A 19362-nucleotide genomic window follows, 5' to 3' on the forward strand; every position below is an offset into this window, starting at 1 on the left:
CACCGTTTACAATACTGTGTATTATGGTGGGAATCTTTGCCCTGCTGAATGGGGAACCCAGGTCAGATTTCTCCATGCGTTGCTGTGATCTCCTACATAATCATTCCTGTCAGTTGGCTCATTATGGATTTTGTCCAAAGCCCCTGAGTGATGTGAGAAGAGCTCTCTTTTCTCCGGGCTGTCTCATGAAGGAATCGTCTTTGTCCCTTCCCCTGAGCATGCTTTGGGAAAAACAGAGCTAACGCTAGCTAGGATTGGAGAAAGCCACCGGCAGACTTTGTCATTGTTGTAGTTAATAAAGACTTGACCCTCCCCCCCTCTCTCCTTCTATTCAGGAGCACCATTTCCTGTTTGGCTATAGTGAAAATATTGAGAGACAATATGAGAGAAGTGAATGGCTGTCCAGAAGCACTTTGATGAGGAGGGAAAAGAAGGGACAAACCTGACAACAGAGAACTATACTGGATATTCTTTCTGACTTGACCAACAGTAGTCAAAGATTGCAGAAGAAGAACAGAAGAATCACATTAGTGTAACATAAATGTTGTACTTTGGACCAAATCGGCGTGTTTTATGAGACTGGGTAAAGATTTCCAGCAACATATGTGTACAGCTGGTTCACAATAGCAAAGATAATGAAAAACACACTGTACCTGCATATTTTTAGTAACACTATACCCAACAGGAAACATTCAAAACTGTGAACAGGAACAAAATCATTATAAAACGGCAATGATAGTGACAGTTTACCTGGTGTCTTGGTGAGGGCTGTCCTGCAGAATGAGGTCGGGTGTAGGTCTGTCGCAGTGGAGGCTCTGGGAATAAAGCCCCCCTAAATGACCCCCCACCAGCAGTGGCAGGCTCTGCCCACATCGCATCAGGGTGCCCTCAGCGTCCCCTAGCTCAATGTCTAAATCCTTCTCTGAGCAGTAGGCACCGTTCACTGAAAGAAGAGCAGAAGAAATATCACTAAACTGGCTAAAACCTCCGATTGTGAAGCTTAGCGGTGACCCAATGTCAGTCTCAAATTAAAAACTGGCTAAGCAGAGTGGACCCAGTGATTTACTGACTGCTCTGGAAGAATACTCAGTTTATAGTGGGATCCATGCCATCAGTGACATGTTGAAATCCTATTAGATTATGAGTATTCTCTTGAGGATTAATTGTTGGCTGCCACAACTGTGGTATCTAGTGATATATGGAGAGCTCTTTGGCAAAGCCCAACTGGTGACAGTAAGAATAACGTCGGAAAGATTTATTGCAAAATATTATTGCTGGAGTAATTGAGGAATTGTATTCCAAATGGAGATGCGTCCATTTTGGGAAAATAAACAAACTGAAATTTGTCCGGAATATCCAGCCAATAAAAGTGTAATCAAGAATTTAAATGACATGCTGTCCCTTTAAATTTACCACCAGTTGTTCTAATTCTATGCATCAATCCTGTTGTGAAAATGTTGACCTCATTAATTGATTTAATTCACTTGTCATTTCATTTATTTATTTGGTAAATTATACATTTTGTAAAAGAACAACCTTGCAATTAAAGTGTGATGTAAGTACTCAGGGATTTCATCTGGAAGTGCTAATTCAGAGCAAATGGACTTGCTTTAGATTCCTAAAGATGTTTTGCCTCTCATAAGGCTTCTTCAGAGATCCATGCAACAAAAACAAAAAAACTGGGTGAAGGAATCATTTATAACAAATTAATGTGTCATATATCTTCGCAATGGGTTACTAAATTAAAATGTTCTTTTTTCATCTACATTTCATTTTTTTTGTATTCCTCAGGCTCAAGGACCATACAACTAAGCACGTTTTTAAGAATTTTCCTTTGTCATAAGTTTTTTATCATTCCAACCTGACTATTTGAGAAGAAATAACGATTTCATGAATGGGAACAAAAAACATAATAAAAATAGGAAAGAGAAAGATGAAAGTGAACAAAGGAAGACCTCAATGTATGAGGAAACACTTGTGAAGGGTAAGCCGACATCCCCACACAATCATGTGTAGGTGACCCCCTGTTCCAACTTTCCTAACTCAATTTCTCAAATTCAATTTTCTCTTTATGATGTTATTGACAATGTTATCACACACCATGAGCTCTTATTAATAAAGTCACACAAGCACTCTGTATGCGAGAGAAAACATAAAAAGGTATTGGAAGGGAATGAAAAGGATGTTAGGGGTAAAAATAAAAATGAAAATAGTGAGAGAAATATTCAGCAAAAATAAGGGATTTGGGCCACAGATGAAAAAGGAAAAAGACCAATGAAGGAGAAAGATATTACAACATGAGTAACAGATGGAGAGGGAGAGTAAACAGTAAAAGAGAGAAAGGGGGGTTAGTGTTTTAGAATATGGGAAAAAGGTTACAAGAATGAACAAAAGACAAGAGAAAACAAGGGAATTTTGTGAGCTAATGTTATCCCCACTTAAGGAACATCTTTTCACATATCCCTCCTACAGTGGATGTATCCTTAGTCTCCTCTGCATTTGTCTTGTTGCGGGTCATGGCTGAAACACAAAGAAGTAGAGAAAAGGCAAACGAGCAACGCAAACAGTCAAGTATCGCCAGGGGACCGTAGGAACAGCGCTGGTTTCTCTTTAAAGCTGTTAACAAAAGCCAAAATGTCTTTCAGCTCCGGTCTGTTTTCAAGCAATACAAATCATTCTGTTTATCAAATTCTGGATTGTTCTGTCTTTTTTTGTTTTACTTTTTTCACTGCTTGTTGGCTGTATACAACTTTGTTTCTGTATGAAGGTTTCAAGGCCCGCTGATGTGAAGCCAAGTGTTTCTTTGCCTCAAGTCAGGAGTAATTCAATCAGGATGGCCAGAAGTGACATGAGTCAGGATAGAGATGACCAACATCATCAGAGATCTCTTAATTAGGCCTTAACTGTCCATATGCATGCACAGAAAAGCACAAACAACCAAATAAAAATATCGTCATCATAAAGCACTGGATATCCTGGCAGTTGGTCAATGAGGCCTTGACTGAATGCACATGCTCTCTCTCACACACACATCATAGTCACCACCATATAAAACACAGACCCACACCAGGCAGCCCGGTAAATGTAACCCGAATTATGAGACAATGCTCTTTCAAAGCGCTGTTTCGCAATAAAGAATGGATGTTTGCCAGGAAAAGCCCACCGTGTAAATGAGTTAGACATAGAGAGAAGACACGGATGATCCCATAACACTGATTACCTGTCTGCAGATTATTTTATTAAAAGTCTAATAATACAACTATTGTTTTCCAGCATGAATTTTTGAGAAATATCACTTGAAAGAATCTTCACTGCCAGAAATCATTGGGCAGAGGTTGCACTGAGCTTATTGATATAATCAATACTTTTTGGTACCAACTTCCGAAATTCGTACCAAATCACAAACCGATTCTGGTGAGATTCATAATCTTGTTTACTCATGTATTAGTCATGATCAGTATGCTCCAGATTAAAATACACATTTTGCCAGTTTTAGACTATTTTATACAGGCAAACTTCTTGTACAGCTGTTTGTGTTTAGACAACATTATTTGGAACCATTTATGTCTTAAATATAAATGAAACTACATTTTTAAAAGGGTTTGGTAGAAAAATATATTTATATTTCTGAAATACAGTATTGATAAAAGTCAGGTATCATATCTGCACTAGTATTGAATATTTTCAAATAATACCCAACCCTACCTGGTATCATCACTAATACTAAGGCATACATGCTCATAGTGAATATAAGTACATACTGTGGGTAAGTTTGGGAATGTTGGATCAATAGATCATCATGCTGTTTAGTTAAACTGCATCAGACTACAAGACTGGGTAAACCCAGCCCGATCTGCCGGCGATTTGATTTAGTCCTGCAGCTCAGGCTGGAAACCTGTACGTTTATCTATCCTGCTTCCGTTACAATTTTGCGGGGACCAATCACAAACTGGCTTATCCACCTGGCACGCTATTGGCGGGTTTAACACAATGAGGATAGAGAAGCGACGGCAAGCAGCTTTTTGTTTACATTCAACATGACGGCCGCCGGAGTGCAGCAGCCCGTTGATGCCGCTGTCACTGCTACGTCACCCGGATCGTTGGTCTGATTTGTTGAAGGACTATCCAATTGCGTACAGAGTCATTTGAACTATGCCCGTTGATCACGCCTTTTGTGCAGTAGAAAATACAGAGCAGACTCCCCAGACTAATGTTCAATTTTAAAAGATTGAGCTTGGTCTGGTGATAGCCAGACTATCAGACTACAAGACTTTTATGTAAACCTGCAATAACAGATTTTTTGGCCACTTGGAGCCAGCAGAAACAAGCTGTCAACACAACACTACGTGGCAAAATTAGCATTCATTTGAAGTTGTCTTTAAGTCTTGTTTGTTCACAAGAGGTTAGTTAGTTTTAGGTTGGTTGATCTTTCAGGGGAAGTTCCACATACAGCTGGGTTTTTTATCGCCTGCGAGCTGACTTTCACTTTTTAATTGGATCTAGGAGTTTGCGAGAATCATCAACTGGTCTAAAGAGAGAGACAATGAGTGTCACTGAAACCCTTGCACCCAATACAAACAGGTGATAGTACCTAAAAAACTCCCTTGCCTGTGCATCTATGTCCAACATTGCATCGTAATGCAAAAGCTCAAGTGGATTTAAGTGTCTCAATCAGAGAGACACCTTCTGAGTGTCCCCAGGACATTAAAGTCAGAGTGTTAAATGAGTGTAAATGGTCTTGCTGCAGAAAGTTAGCACACCGGTGATTTAGAGCTTTGCTACACTAACGGTATCAGTCATGCTCCGTTTGGGGAAACAGGCTCCTCAACATATGGTGGCTTGGATGGGACCCAACAGTAAATTCAGTTTACATGTGAATGTGCCATGGTAATTCAGTGGTGAACAATTCATTGTGTTAGAGCCTAGTTTGATCAGGAGGTGGAAGCCAGAGAGAGAGCATCAGGGTCTGAGGTGAAATGTAAGATATCCAGCAGCAGTGACAGGAGGAGAAAGTGGGTATGATGTGTGTGTGTGTGTGTGTGTGTGTGTGTGTGTGTGTGTGTGTGTGTGTTTGTAAATGTGAGTGTATATGAGAGAGAGAGCGAGAGATGACCATTCTTCTTTTGATTGTGCAGAGTTTATGGGTGGTCTGTTGAGCAGCTGTGTGCTCATCATACTTTACATTCCTTTGGCTCTGGATTAGAATTTTTTCCATGTTATGTTCTGGGCAAAACATGAGCTGTTAAAAAAATTCTCTCTGTGTAATTGACTGAAAACGGAAAAAATTAAAAGATGTTGTGTGGTTAGAGGCTTTGCTCACGGGCGACACGATACGCATTCCTACCGCCGGTTTGACGCTATTTCACGGACCAACAGTTGGTGGCAGTAACGTGCAAAGAAGCATAGCAATGCGGCAGGGAACAAGAAGAATGCTATCAAGTTAACAATGTATGTGCATGACACAGGTTTCAAAATAGTCCTAAATTCCACCTTTGCAAATGTTCTATGGAGGAAGAAAATGCATTCATCACACGGAAACTCCACATGGGACTTTTAAATTGATCTCAATCTGTAGGTACAGTAATTTAAAAACATTTACAGTTAATCCCTGCAGATTATCTATTGAAATGGAGTTCGCTATTGTGTCCAATTCTAGTGAGCACCTTAGAACAAGCAGGGTGGGATGCTACTCTGATATACACACATTTGCAAGCATTCAGGCCTCATTGCTGTAAGGGCGTGAGAGCAGGGACGCAGGGGCACAAAGAAAGACAGAGAAAGAGGTAGAGCAGTGCCAGAAGCACCAGGGGCAAATGTTGTGTTCAATGGAAAGACCATGTACAGATGTGCTGGCTCGTCCTCACAAAGAGCCACTGATACCAGCATCGACAACTAAAGACGTAGGCACAAATAAGGACTCTATTGTTATTCGCCTCCTATAACACCACCCTAATAAAAACAACCTTTTGGAACAAGGACTGTGAGCAAGAAACAATCCCTGTTGATAACATGTCTAATAATACTCTGTTACATCTAAAGTGGTATCTTCCGTTCCATAAATGTCATCACATGGTATCTATTGCTCACCCTGCCTCCTCTCCTCTCCTGTATAATTAAAGTAGCACGTTCTTTTCAGTGAGCATCACTGCAGCAGGATGACGGTAAACTGAGGAGCCCAATGAGACATATAAGAGGAGACATAAAATTAAAGGAGCAGTATACCAGTTTGTATGCTCCATTGCACATTAATACATACATGTAATGCTTTAAACAAGAGTGCAATTATAAAGGGATAAACGTGGTTATTCGAGAACTTGTTTTGGGACATGTATGATTAATTTTTGGCTGAGGTTGTGGAGGAAAACAAGGTTCCAATCACCCTGCAATGCGCCTGCTCTGATGTCATGCATTTGTCACGCTCCCTTCTAGTCAAAATCCTCTGGGAACACAGCGCTCAACGCCGTAAAACTCAGATGCATAATGATCGTGAGTGTAACGTGCTTTCTAATCCTTCTCCTGCTGATTAATGCAGCCGCTGTGACCATGGAGGCTGAAAAATAAGACAATAGACAGGAACAGTGAACGCACACTCGATAATTCTGATAATTAGGGCACGACTCACTCTTTAGTGGATGGTTGCGGTCACTGTGATGGTGATTACATTGATTGTTGAACAGGCTTCGCATACTGGATGAATTTCACATTGGGGATCATGGCCAGTTAGGGTGCGCTGTAATCATACACCTATTCAGGCTGCCTCAGGGGCTGATGATCAGAGTCATGTTCAAGTTCAGCAGTGTTGTGCCTTGGCTAAAAACTCTCCCCTGACCTCAGTGACTAATAAATGACTAATAAAGCTGAGCAGACACATGTCTCCAATCTAGCAGAGCTTAACCCCTCTGAAACAACATGGTAATTATCCCAAGATATGCCGTTATGACTGCATTTCCATACAAAGCATTGCAGTCTATACAGTATAAAGATCAAACCACATCATCACATAGTTAAATATGTCACTGTCTCCCTCAATGAATCTCTCACCTTCTCGCACTTTCTGGTGTCATTATTTCTTCACAGACAACACCAATCCTCCATCTGATCAGCAGATGGTATGGACAGCATTATTAAGTGTAATTGGTGGTAATCTGGGGCGATTTTTTATTTTGGTGACACTTCATTTTCTATAATTCTCGCCTCTCCCTTTTAAGTCACCTAAGCGTTGTGTTAAGTGCCAGAGTGAGACTGTGCTTGTGCCAGCGTTTAATGCGTTCAAGTCTTCAGAGACATGCAGGACTCAATGAAAAGCAGATGTGCCGATGGATAGATGGTTTAAGGAGAGGAAAGGGGAGTGATCGGAGGTGTACTGTGCTTAAAGAAGGGGGTGGGGGGTGCTGGAGAGGGAAACGGGATGTCAAGAGTGTGATCCAAACATCTGAACCCAAGGTACAACAAGCTGCCAAAACCGCAAGACAGATGCCTCTGGAAATCCGATGTGACACCTCAACTGGCCCCACTTTGGCTCCATAAATCATAACATTCAGCACCAAAACAGTTAATAATGATCATTTTATTCCCGTTTGCCCCGACACCCCCACCTGCCATTGGTCTCCCCCTCTCCTCCTCCTCCCTCTCTTTCAACATGAGCCAGGTCAACAGATACAAGCGTGTGACAGCAGTCTGCAAGACTTTGTAGAGGGATGCTCTGGTTGTGTGTCTTGTATGGTACAGATGTTGTGTATTAGGGTCCAAAGCCTTTCCCGGCTTCTCCGAATCTCATAACTCATGTCTATATTTGTGTCTGCGGCATAGGCCCGGAACTTATTTGTTTGCTTAGTAATGGATGTATGATTGAAAAACCTGAGGGCACAAGTAAATGAAAAATAACAATGTCTACGGAGAAAGCTCCTCTTAAAGCAGGTGCGGAGCAAGGGAAGAAGGAAAAACTCTATTAAATTACTGTTGGAGCACAGAAATGTCCGTGTTTTTGTAGTGGGATTACCAGTACCAGAAGACAAGAGAACTTTCATGAGGATAAAAATCAATTTGTTCTAGCTGATTTTAGCTGCTCTCAACCAGGTATCCTTGTTCCTCCCTGTTTTCTCATGGTCAGCTTGGTCACACAATAACCTCCGGTTAGCTTCAAGAAAGTCAAACACCAAAAGTTAGTGAAGAAGAGGGACTCGTGGCTCCAGAGGCATCCAGCTGCAAGCCTCGACTATTTCTGGGCACAGCACAAAAAGATCTCACGTCCACTCCAAAAAAGAGTTATAAGATTAAAGAAATCATTAGTACATATAACAAATGAGCACAGTCGTCCAAGCAAACCTCTTTGCGGATACGTCTGGTTGTTCATACTAAGTGGGTGCAAAGATTTTAAGTCACACTGATGAATGCAGCGGTGGGTAAATGATTAGCTCTCCTGCTTTTTGGAAAAGAAGGCACATGTTGTGGGAAGCCGGTGTCCTCATAATACCAGGCTTTTCAAATGGAGCAATGCTAACCGCAGTAATGAACACAAACAAATAGTTGGCAGCCAACAACACTCCCATCCCCAACCCCACCAACACACACCACCCACCCCATCCCAGTGCCTGACTCCCAAAGACCAACCACCTTACCACATGGTTTAAAGAAGGGGGGGCGCTGCAAGTCAAAACCCAAACACAGGAGAAAATGTTGTGGGATTATGTGACTCCACACACTCCTCTCTTTCTTTCTCTCTCACACATATACACACACACACACACACACAAACACACACACACACACTGAAGTTTACATACGAAGATTCACTGAATGGCTGTGGTCATTACTGATCATTTCTTACTAACCGTCACGTCCAATCATTTTCCCTGCTGTACTCCCTGATTAACATAATTAAAACTTTACAATTGTGCATGTCACCACCTGGTGGTAGCACTTTGTCACTGGCCGTGCCCTGCAGGCCATACCTTTCGAGAGCAAATCTATCAACAGGTGATCCACATCAATGGGAGAAGGGACTAAAAAAAACATGGTCTTAAGACAAAGATCTGCGGATAATATAGGTTCAAGCTCAGATCAGTCAGTCAGTAGTAACATAATATTTTGTTTGAATTTTAAAGCACATCATTTCAGACTGGCCTCTACTGCAACTCATTATCAGCTTTGTTGCATGTTATTCCCCGTTTGGCAAAAAACATAAAACATCTGACCTCACCCTGATAACGGCAGTCACCTGGCACACATAAATGTGGATTATAGATAGTTACATTTTGATGTTGTCATTTTTCAATTTAGGATATTGTTCCAGACATTGTGTCCTTTTCAATAAAGCTTTGTTTGAATGTGCAGTGGTTGTAAACACTGGAGAAATAACAGACTTACATTGAGTAGCCAGTTTATTAAAATGACCCAGGTAATGCCTAAAACAACAGGCCTGCATTAAATCCTCCTAACTTCACGAAGCTCATAATTTTCAGTTATTGTTGAAACTGTGTTGATTCAACTTAATGGTCATTTTGGAGGCTGTAGTTTGTGCTCCTGTTGAATTGTTATTATTGTTATCATATTATTATGAATATGTTATAATTGTTATACATTCTACTAAGAGGTCTCCCTCATATTAAATCTACCCTCTTGTTGACTAGTTTTAGCCGGGTGAACCTAATAAACTGGCCGCTGAGTGTATATTTTGAGGGGTTGATGTATAATTTCGAAATCTTTACATAACTTTATGCCCATATTGCACATCTCTTTTACAAACTAATAAAAAAAAATTGAGTCACGGCAGTCCCAGTTATTACATTTGCTATTGTAAACTCAGAGTAAGCCTGTCTTTAAATAATTATCTGATGCTCAGGAAGTGTTTACGTTTCCAAAAGCTATAACAGTGACATATCAGAATCAACAGAACTGAGTAATTAGCATTAGCAACTATAAAGGACATGAGGATATCTGAACAGAAAAAAAACAGAGCTCAGCATACAGAAACCCAGACTTAATCACCAGGAAATCCAAGGAAAAGATCGCATTGTGCATGAAGACAATGTTTGCACACTGACATCTGGGAAGGCCAGTAAAAAAAGCACCGTAGCAATGATTGATCATCACAAACATAAGCACATTTTCTATCTTCATGTCCAACTATTTTACAACATTTCTTAATATAACAAAAATGTGCATAGTCAACAAACCACTTTAAAGCCACTAGTAGCCACTATTCTATCATGACAATCACTATCAAAACAAGATTTAGCCCATAAATCTGTACATTGCCAGGATTAATCACAGACAATCACAACGTTTTACAAGGAGTGCTCAGCCAAACCACATCCTATAATTTGACAGAAAAGCCACATCATTGTAAAGGCCAAACAGTGTACAAAGCATCAGTCAGGCCCACAGACTGACTTGATAGACCGGCAGACTGACAAGGCGTGATGCACTTGGCTGGCAGACGTGACAGAGACGTCTGGCTTTGTGACAGACACCTTTATAGGGCTGGTGAACAACACGGCTACGGAGCCGGGCCAACAGTGCTGAAACCTCGGCATGGGATCAGGAGGTGCTTCAAAGCCAAACAAGAGGCTGCTCTGTCTGGGGAGGCAGCAGTAAATACTGGCAGAGCCATGCCAGTCCAGAGGACTGACGAGCGCCACATCCTCAGAGAAAGCGTTAAAGGTGAGACTGGTACATTTCTTAACCCAAACAAGTTATTTCCTGCAACAACTAAATATAAATAGTGTAACAAAATGTTTTAAATCTGTGTTTATTTGAAAGGTTTTAGATCCTGTATCTGTGTGCACAGTACTTTGAGTATTTTTTGTGTGAGTGCTTGTGTGTGTGTGTTCACTCATGAGAATAACCAGTGTATATCAATCTGCTATACAAAATAAACATGATGATTTAGTGCAGAAGCTGTGTTTTCCCCTTCTGAACAATAGGCCTCAGTTTGTCCGTGTGCCCACTCAAGTAGCACCAAAACAAAGCAGACGTCCCTCTGAAACTGTAGAGAAATCAGATCAATTTGTCAAACATAAGCATGGCCCATAATAGCACAATAGATCTGTACTGTTGAGGACGGCTGGGTTATTTAAATAACTTTTGTCAAACAGAGGTCATTTGAGATGACAATTTTATTTATCCTATTTTCCCTTTTTTTTAATGCAAATGGCATAAAGACAAGTCAGAGACTATTCTGTTAAGTGTTTGTCTCTTTCTTTTGTTTGTTTAGTTTCTACATATTTGACAACAATGAAAAAATGCACACTATATGAGGCTGAACCGACTATAAATTGAGTTAAGTTTGTTAGTATATATAAATGTTTGTTAAGGTCTGTCGATTGGATTATTTTTATGATGATGATTTTTATTATTAGCAAGAATTGTGTATTTGGATGTTTGGATATTACGGTCATATTCCAAAACTTGTATGTTAAGACTTACTTAGTTTCATTAGTTTGATGTGGGTTACTATGCATGTGCAGCTGTTTAGATAATTCGCTATACTATGCTGTCTTGCTGTGTTAGTCTAGCTCATCCCAGCGCCAATGGCTTATTCGTTCTGGTCCAAATGGCTGTCGGTACAAAACTCACAGTACTCCTTTGGTCCTCTTCACCCAGCACCCAATATTTACAAGAAATCCCAAATCTGTGAGAGATTTCGATTGAACACAGATGGCAGGAAATTCCTCGGAAATGACAGTGGCCAAACTCGACCACAGAACATGAGAGTATCTCCATGTAGCAGATGCACTGAGGCCCATCTGACAGATACTCTCTCTTCTTCTCGCCCAACACCGCCTCCTGCCATCGATTATAGTTTGACAAGAGGAGAGATTTATATGACTTCTGTAAAACAAGTGATCAATTTGAAGCAATTACTGTATACATCTAATGGTTTAGAGGCAGCAGTGGGGGAGAAATAAATGAATAGTTAGGAAAATGTCTGGAGGAAAATTCCCTTGATGGTCGGTGGTCCAACTGAGAGGTTGAATGGTAATTAAATCGCATTCGAAAGGAGCAACATTTGAAAATGATTATTTTGTTACCTACTCACAGTGCACATAACCTTCTGTTATTCTCAGAGGGGATGCTAGTTGTTTAAAACAAGGGCCAAACCAGATGTTTTGGGAACCAAAAGAGGAATCCAATTTCACTTCCTACTTGTTACTTTTTGTTGTTGTAGCGCAGGAGGAATAATGGAATGTTACTTTGTGAAAAGGATATGTTCAAAGCATGCATAGTAATTGCTTTGGCTTTTGAAGTTTCCGGTTAAAGTTGAGGCCAGTGCTTCTCCACAGTGACCACAATGAATATTAGCTAGTCAGGGTGATTAGGGGTTAACTCGCCCCCAAAATGGAGCTCTTTGAGTAAAATGGGTTTTTCAAAAGCCCATAAATTTGCTATGACAGCAGAGGCACAGAGGGCCTTTATTTTGATTTGATTATAAGTGTTTTTTCATGTCACCGGTTTATTAAACCCTATACTTCAGCACACAAAGTAAGCTGATCTACTCAAACATGAGGCACTACGTCCTTCTGCCTATCCTTAAAACAAATGTTATCTTATATCTATACAACACTGGACACATCGCAAAAGAAATGTGTCCAGATGTCCAGCTACTGTATGTGAGAGAATTCACCTGTGATACAGTCATTATCTGATGATGCACTGCAGTTTGCTCTTGAAGTGAGACAACTTCACTCTTTGACAACGTGGTATATCTTTTTCAGAAGATTTTCTTCAAACAAGATATCTTGAAACGAGGAAGATCACTCAACTTGTTCTAGGAATAGTGACACTGTTTCATTTAAAACTGATGACATACAGCAAAATGGTTAATGGTTCTGCAACTGATTCAAACCAACAGTGCAGTCAACATCCCCCGCCAAAGGGAATTAACTTGGCTGAAAAATGCCCTCCTCCTTCACTCAGAGGGCACCACAGTATTGGGGTTTTCATAAATATACAGAATAAATAGGAGAGGGCCCCAGGTTTTCAACTGAGCAGACCTGTGTTGAGTTTCAAACCACACATAGCTAAGGAAGTCAGCAATACCATTCTTTTATTGTGTGGGGAGTCCTCATTCACCAAAGGCTTTGGCACTGATGTCCCCCCCACACACACACACAACCACACACTCACAAACACAGATCACACATAGCGACAGGAACATGCACTCGAAGTAACCTGAGACGGACAGTCCAGCAGACATTATATATCACTTCACATCAAACAGAGCTCCATGCTGCTGTGAGGAGGGGGGGGGCTGCAGTTCATAGTCAACCCTGTCGGAAGAGCCCACCGTTGGCCACCGCTTAAGCAGCGATGGACTGACTCCTGGGCCTCCGTGGTTACAGGGACTAAGGACCAGTGGGGACTGTAAAAAACCCCAAATGGTACCAAATGACACCTATGGAAATACATTCAATCTTGTGCGATGGAAGGTCAATACACAGCTATTTACACAGCCAGCAGCGCTGTGTTGGAACAGACAGGGCCACCATCAAAGAGCTTTATGAGCAAATATATTCTCACTGCGTAAGCATTTTAGATGTCCAGGCATTAAATCCCTCCTGTGTTTTCCCTTCTCTTGTTTAATGGCTGTAATAAGATTCCTTTTATTATGATTTCTGCTCTAGCTGCGTCCCTTCACCACATGAGTCAGCCGATGCTTACAGCTAGAGTGAGACAAGAGTTTTGTCTAGTAAAACAATTTCAGAGTCGGAACTTGTCACTCTGTTTGACTATGGGTCAGCCCCAGCACCTTCAGTAACATTCTGATAACTAAGAACACTACAATATTAACAGGGATTAGTATGATTGTATTTGGTGCTTTAACAAGAACTCATAGTTTTACAGTGTAAAACAGGCGAGACAAAGACATACATACAGGTGCTGTCAACAAAAGACAATAGACATAATTTATCACCTGCAGACCAAGAATGTCATCTAAGGTGAGCTTGCATTAAGAATAAATGAGGATTCCCACAGATCCTACTTATACTTTGCTTTGTACACACTAGTTTAGTTCCCAAAATATGTGTTATATGATATGTACATGTAGGTCATGTACAAAACACATGGTACATTATACACAACTAGCCAAACTACATGAAGTTTCTATTAAACTGACCATAATAATGTGGGGAAAACAATACATACATTTTCATGACATATTTAAATTTAATGAAGTTCACAGAATATGTATGCATACACTATGTGTGCATATACAATACGGTGTAACATTTACTGTATGTATGACACATCAAATGACAACTTAACTTCCTACCATCTTTAATCATAATGTATACACATAAAATACATATATAGACCCCTGTTTGATTCTGTTGTCTTAATCTCCCCTCATTTGCTATCATCTCTCTACTATATACCCTTCAATGAAGGGGGGAATGCCACAAAAAGTAACAGCAAATACCAAGCAAACAGGAATGGCGCTAATATAATTGCCACTGCTCATGATGCCAACTGCTATAATTATTATGAATCATATTTCTGTATTTGTATCTGCATCTCTGTGTCCCAACCGGCAGACGGCCGCCCACCAAGAGCCTGGTTCTGCGTGAGGTTTCTGTCTGTTTAAAGGAAGTTTTTCCTTGTCAATGCTAGCACTTGAAGGGGAATTGTTGGGCCTCTGTAAATTATAGAGTGTGATCTAGACCTACGTACGTACCTTATCTGTAAAGTGTCCTGAGATAACTTATGTTTTGACACTATAAATAACATTGAACTGAATTGAATTGAGTACTAAGTTGATTATACTACCGAGCAGTGATACAAAGTAACGCGTTACAGTAACGTAACTACTTTCTTCGGGTAAAAAGTAGTGTAACGCCTTACTACTGAAAATTTGGTAACGAAACATAGTTCCTTTTTCAATTCGGCGCAACGTTACTTTTCCCAGGGACAGATTTGACAGCGACGCTGCCTTCTCAGCTGCGCGCTCACAAGCTCCACACGGGACGTGACAGAGGCTGGTAGCACAGCCAAAGCTAACTTTTGAGAGCATTTTAAGCTTTGTGGCTTTTTGCTGGACGGCGCTCTGAGCAAGGCAGACAAAAAGCTGACAACCTCACAGATGGATGTGGTGGAGACGGCTTTATACATACACGCAGCGGACCGCTGTGGACTTGTGCCGGTTGCATGGACACGCAAGGATTTCCAGAAAAGAGGCTGCATGTGTCTATGACAATGCACGGACCATTGTGGCTGCGCGACCAGTACAAGTCGATACAGACATTATATACGCTAACACCTTTTAACGCTGATGACCTGCTGATGTGCATTCAACCCGCGCTGGACTCGTTCATAATGAATCAGCCGTCACTCTGTGAGTAGAGAATCCAGTCTGCAGTGTAGTTCAGACGTTTCACTGATAAACCCACAGATTGGCTTTATGATCAAAGATAGTTTTTGTATAATTGACTTCAGTCTCTGCCAGAGACGCTTGCTTTTAAAAGTAACGAGTAAAGTAAAAAGTTACTTTCCATAGGGGGTAACTAAGAAGTAACGAGCAAACACTACTTTTTAAAAGTAACTTCCCCTTCACTGCTACCGAGTGTGATAAACTCAAAAGTAAAAAGTGAAAGTTGTTAGTTTTTAGATGTTTTGGTAGGTCATGGGTTGAGAAGGAGCCTAATCCGACGATTACGAGCAGAAATAAAGAAATAATTCTTTATCCTCATCTCGGCCTCTGCCATGTGTGTTGTTTTATCTGATCTTGGCCCGAGAGTGTAAGGCCTGAATAAAGAGGGAACTGCGAAGGGCTCTGGCCTGTACCATGTGTCAAGCCTTTCACATAACCTGGCATTCATTGTGAAGCTCTTTTACGAACCATAAAAAAATATTCATTTCGACCCTGACCTGTTTTCCAATTTAGTCTCCAAACCCATAAAAAGGTTTGCTTTTCATTTATTTTTATTTGAAAAACTTTGAAATGCAAATGTTTGTTTCCTTGCACGTAAAAATTGAGAGAAACCATCTTAAAAGAGAAATGTGATGTGAAATATGAATTCTGGCCATTTTACATCATCCCTAAGATAAACATGCGGGTTCTCATTGCAAGTCTTTTTGTGCTGTTAAATGAGTGTACTTTGGCAGGCCGCAGTGTACATATACTGATGCTTTGCCTCTCTCGCTGGACTCCTTCATGACTCACAGCTCTTGAGGCTTGTAGAAGACTGGCATCTTTACAGTGGCCTAGATTGGCCATATTTTCGTGTCAAATGACAGGTCTGGCCCTGTAAAAGTGGGCACTGTGGTAAACTGTGCATTTACATTTACAGCTAAAGCTATCAAGGACATAGCTAACAGGTCTTGTTGACTTTTGTTGAATTGCGGTTTTAGGGGCTAAGCATTAAATATTTCTTTCACTGCAGCCTTTTCAGGCTCTCAAATTAAAGTACATCCTTGATAAGTTTCATATATATTTTTTTATAATTCATTCTATTTAGTTCATAGTTACTGTTCATAGTACTTCCATTTTTTTCTAGTTGGAATAAAAAGCTGCATTCTTTAGAACAATAATGACTGTGTTATTGCAAAAATTGTGCAAGATTTATTGCTCCCAGCGTATCAAATCATTCTCAAAGATTTGCAAATAAAAAAAAAACATACTGGCAATTTATGCTGGAGGCCAGTACTACACTGCCATTTATATGCAATCAGATATGAGTACCGAGATAATCAAAGTACCACAGATGCATACAAATGAAAATTGAATTATTCATCACTATGTATTATGCATCCATACTTAAAAAAAGACTTGGAACCTTTATATATTTCTCCAAGATGACAGGTTACAGTACAAGTGGTGATGCTCAATTCAACATGTCAGACATGCCAACTGTTCCATGACATGTCAGGCTTTATCCTGGAAATGTAGCCTACTTCCGTTGATCCAGACTAAGCCCACATAAACAGTGACAGTGTTTGAGAAGACGTGGCAGAGACATGTCCGATAAATGTTGACGGTACTGTTGTGATCAAGTGAAAGTGGCAATGTGCTTAGCAGTTAAACCAAAAGGGAAACATGGGAAGTGAGAGGGGTTGGGGTGATCATCAATGAAATTTGAAACTGGACCAAAACCATCTTCTGATAAAAAATATTTCTTATTGCTTTTACCCATCAAGTTAGTTGGCAGGAGACGCTGTGATGACGCAACTTTGTTGCAAACCCAGAGATCTAAATTGCAAAATGATTACATTCAAACCAGACTGTCAAAATCTTGGCTGTTTGGCTTATGGTTGTCAGTGTGAATTGTTACTTGCCGATTTTGGTGATTTATTTTCACAGTAAATGTAAAGCACAGTTTGAGTGTAACACATGCTTACAGGGAGAAAAGGAAACATGTCAATGTGTTGTACATTATTATTTTGTTGTTGTTGCTTTGTTCGTATCCCATTATGGAAAATACCATAGGTTTTTACAATGCAGCACAGTAACAATGCTACACCTTTATTTATACAGTTCTTTTTCAACTCAGACCACAAAGCACTAAATGACAACAATAAAACTTTCGTCATTCGGAGCAGTATTTCTATGCTTTTGCTCACTTAAAATGCCCTGCATCGTTTTACCAAAAAAACCTGAAAGGCCTGACAGCAAGCACGCTGTCAAACTCTATGGAGCACTGCAGAACGCACAGGGCTGTGTAATGTTGTGGAACAAGCAGCAGGTATTTGTTAGTTAATCAGTGTTTGACTTAAGTAAGAGGCCGAGGTTGTGTTCAGGAGCAGTAGGGCTGTTTTGACTAAGCCATCTCAGCGAGGGCCCGGTCATGGAGACTCCCAGCATTTGTTAAAGATTAGCGGCCTAGTCCTGATGTACTGAGCTCAGGTCAAGCAGAGTGCAAGGCTCGGACGTGAGGCGAGTTTCACCCTATCTTTCCCATCTGCAGCTCTCACACAGCATATCTACTAGTCCGGGTACATGAGACACACTGAATAATGTGATTAAGGGTTTTGGAGCTGAGTTTAGGGTTCGCTGAGGGGAGGTTGTGCAGAAGTTGTTTCTTCAGGAAGCAGCATTCCCCCCATTTGACAGACAGTCACTAAGGTCATCATGCCACAGAGCCATGTACAGCATAAACAAAGTAATAAGCGTATCAAGATTGTCCATCTTACCCTATACTAAAGTTCCCGATTCTGCGTACCATATGTGTACATTTGTGCACCTTCTGTGTGTCATGTTTCTATTGCATGAGAGTGTACTATTAGATATGAAGTATCTGTGCTGAAGAAAGGAATAACAATAGCCCACATGCTCTCAGCCTATCATTAGCCAAAACACTAAATGAAAACCAACTGTGTGGGAACAATAAAATAATTTGTCAAGGGAGAAGGGTGCAGATAAATTCTAAAAGCATTTTCCAATTGGCTGAGGCTCCAGTGTGCTGGGCCAAGTGCTCAGCACCTGGCTGTCACGGCTCTGCCTAATTCATTTCAACTTTCAAACACATGCCTTTTAGATCACTGTCGATACGAGCTGAAAGTGCCTGATTAGGCTTTTTATCGGTATTGTGCTGTGAGCTGACTTTTTAAGGGCAAGAGTTAGATAGACAGAAAGGAGAGAAGTCATGCTTTCCTCTCCTTTCTTCAGTCCCTCAATCTGTCCGCTACATCTGTGACTCAGCTTCGCTGAGGACATACTGGGGAGGAAGCCAGGTACTCATCCCAAATATTCTTGTCAAAAACTCCTGGTGATATATAAAAGACGTTTTCTGCTACAGGAAGGTTTATTAGTTACCAAAGCCGTGTGAACCATGTGTCTTGTCTGTGTGGATCCAAGAATTTCAGCGTATCAGTTTTAAGGTAAGTGAAGCTCCTCTTGATGGGTTTTGGCTTCTTTGTAAAGGTTAAACGTTGAGCTGGGGGAAACAGCTGTACATTTCAAGCCAGCTAGGACAGCTACGCATTGGTTAACATTTGGCTTAAATCTTTCAACATCCATTTTTAACATAACCTCACCACCATTATTAAATATTACAGAAATCAAGGTTTGGAAGGTCCATCAGGTGGCGATCCAAAGCAAACATTTCTTATCAATTGATAAAAACAGACATCTACACGTATACAAGTGCACAAATACCTAATCACGTATTGTACGTGTGCACTGATGCACAAACACACACAGATATGAAATATGTCTCAAAGCATTAAATGACCATAATATCTCACTGGTGATTGATTCAGTCGGAAAAAAAATATAAGGGGGTCAGCATTTACTTTGCCAAATATTGAGATTTCTTACTTTCAAAAACAAAGTTGCATGTCCTGTTTTGGAAACATGCATCAAGTGGCTGACCAGTGTTGCAACATATTTCGTCCTCAAGCCAAAACAGCTAAAAACAATAACAT

The 19362-nt window shown here is 40.6% G+C and overlaps 1 protein-coding gene across 2 annotated transcripts in view; it reads right to left on the reverse strand.

Annotated features, from left to right (window-relative positions):
* Window positions 1-19362, reverse strand: part of glis1b (GLIS family zinc finger 1b) — a 79810-nt gene that overhangs the window by 50426 nt on the left and 10022 nt on the right. For both annotated transcript variants that reach the window (XM_028588234.1, XM_028588233.1), the window contains exon 3: window positions 751-943. In XM_028588234.1, coding sequence (XP_028444035.1) covers window positions 751-943 — 193 coding nt within the window. The remainder of the gene's footprint in view (window positions 1-750; window positions 944-19362) is intronic.

The sequence above is a fragment of the Perca flavescens genome, chromosome 9, assembly GCF_004354835.1.
Source record: "Perca flavescens isolate YP-PL-M2 chromosome 9, PFLA_1.0, whole genome shotgun sequence".
In the NCBI taxonomy this organism is placed as follows: Eukaryota; Metazoa; Chordata; class Actinopteri; order Perciformes; family Percidae; genus Perca; species Perca flavescens.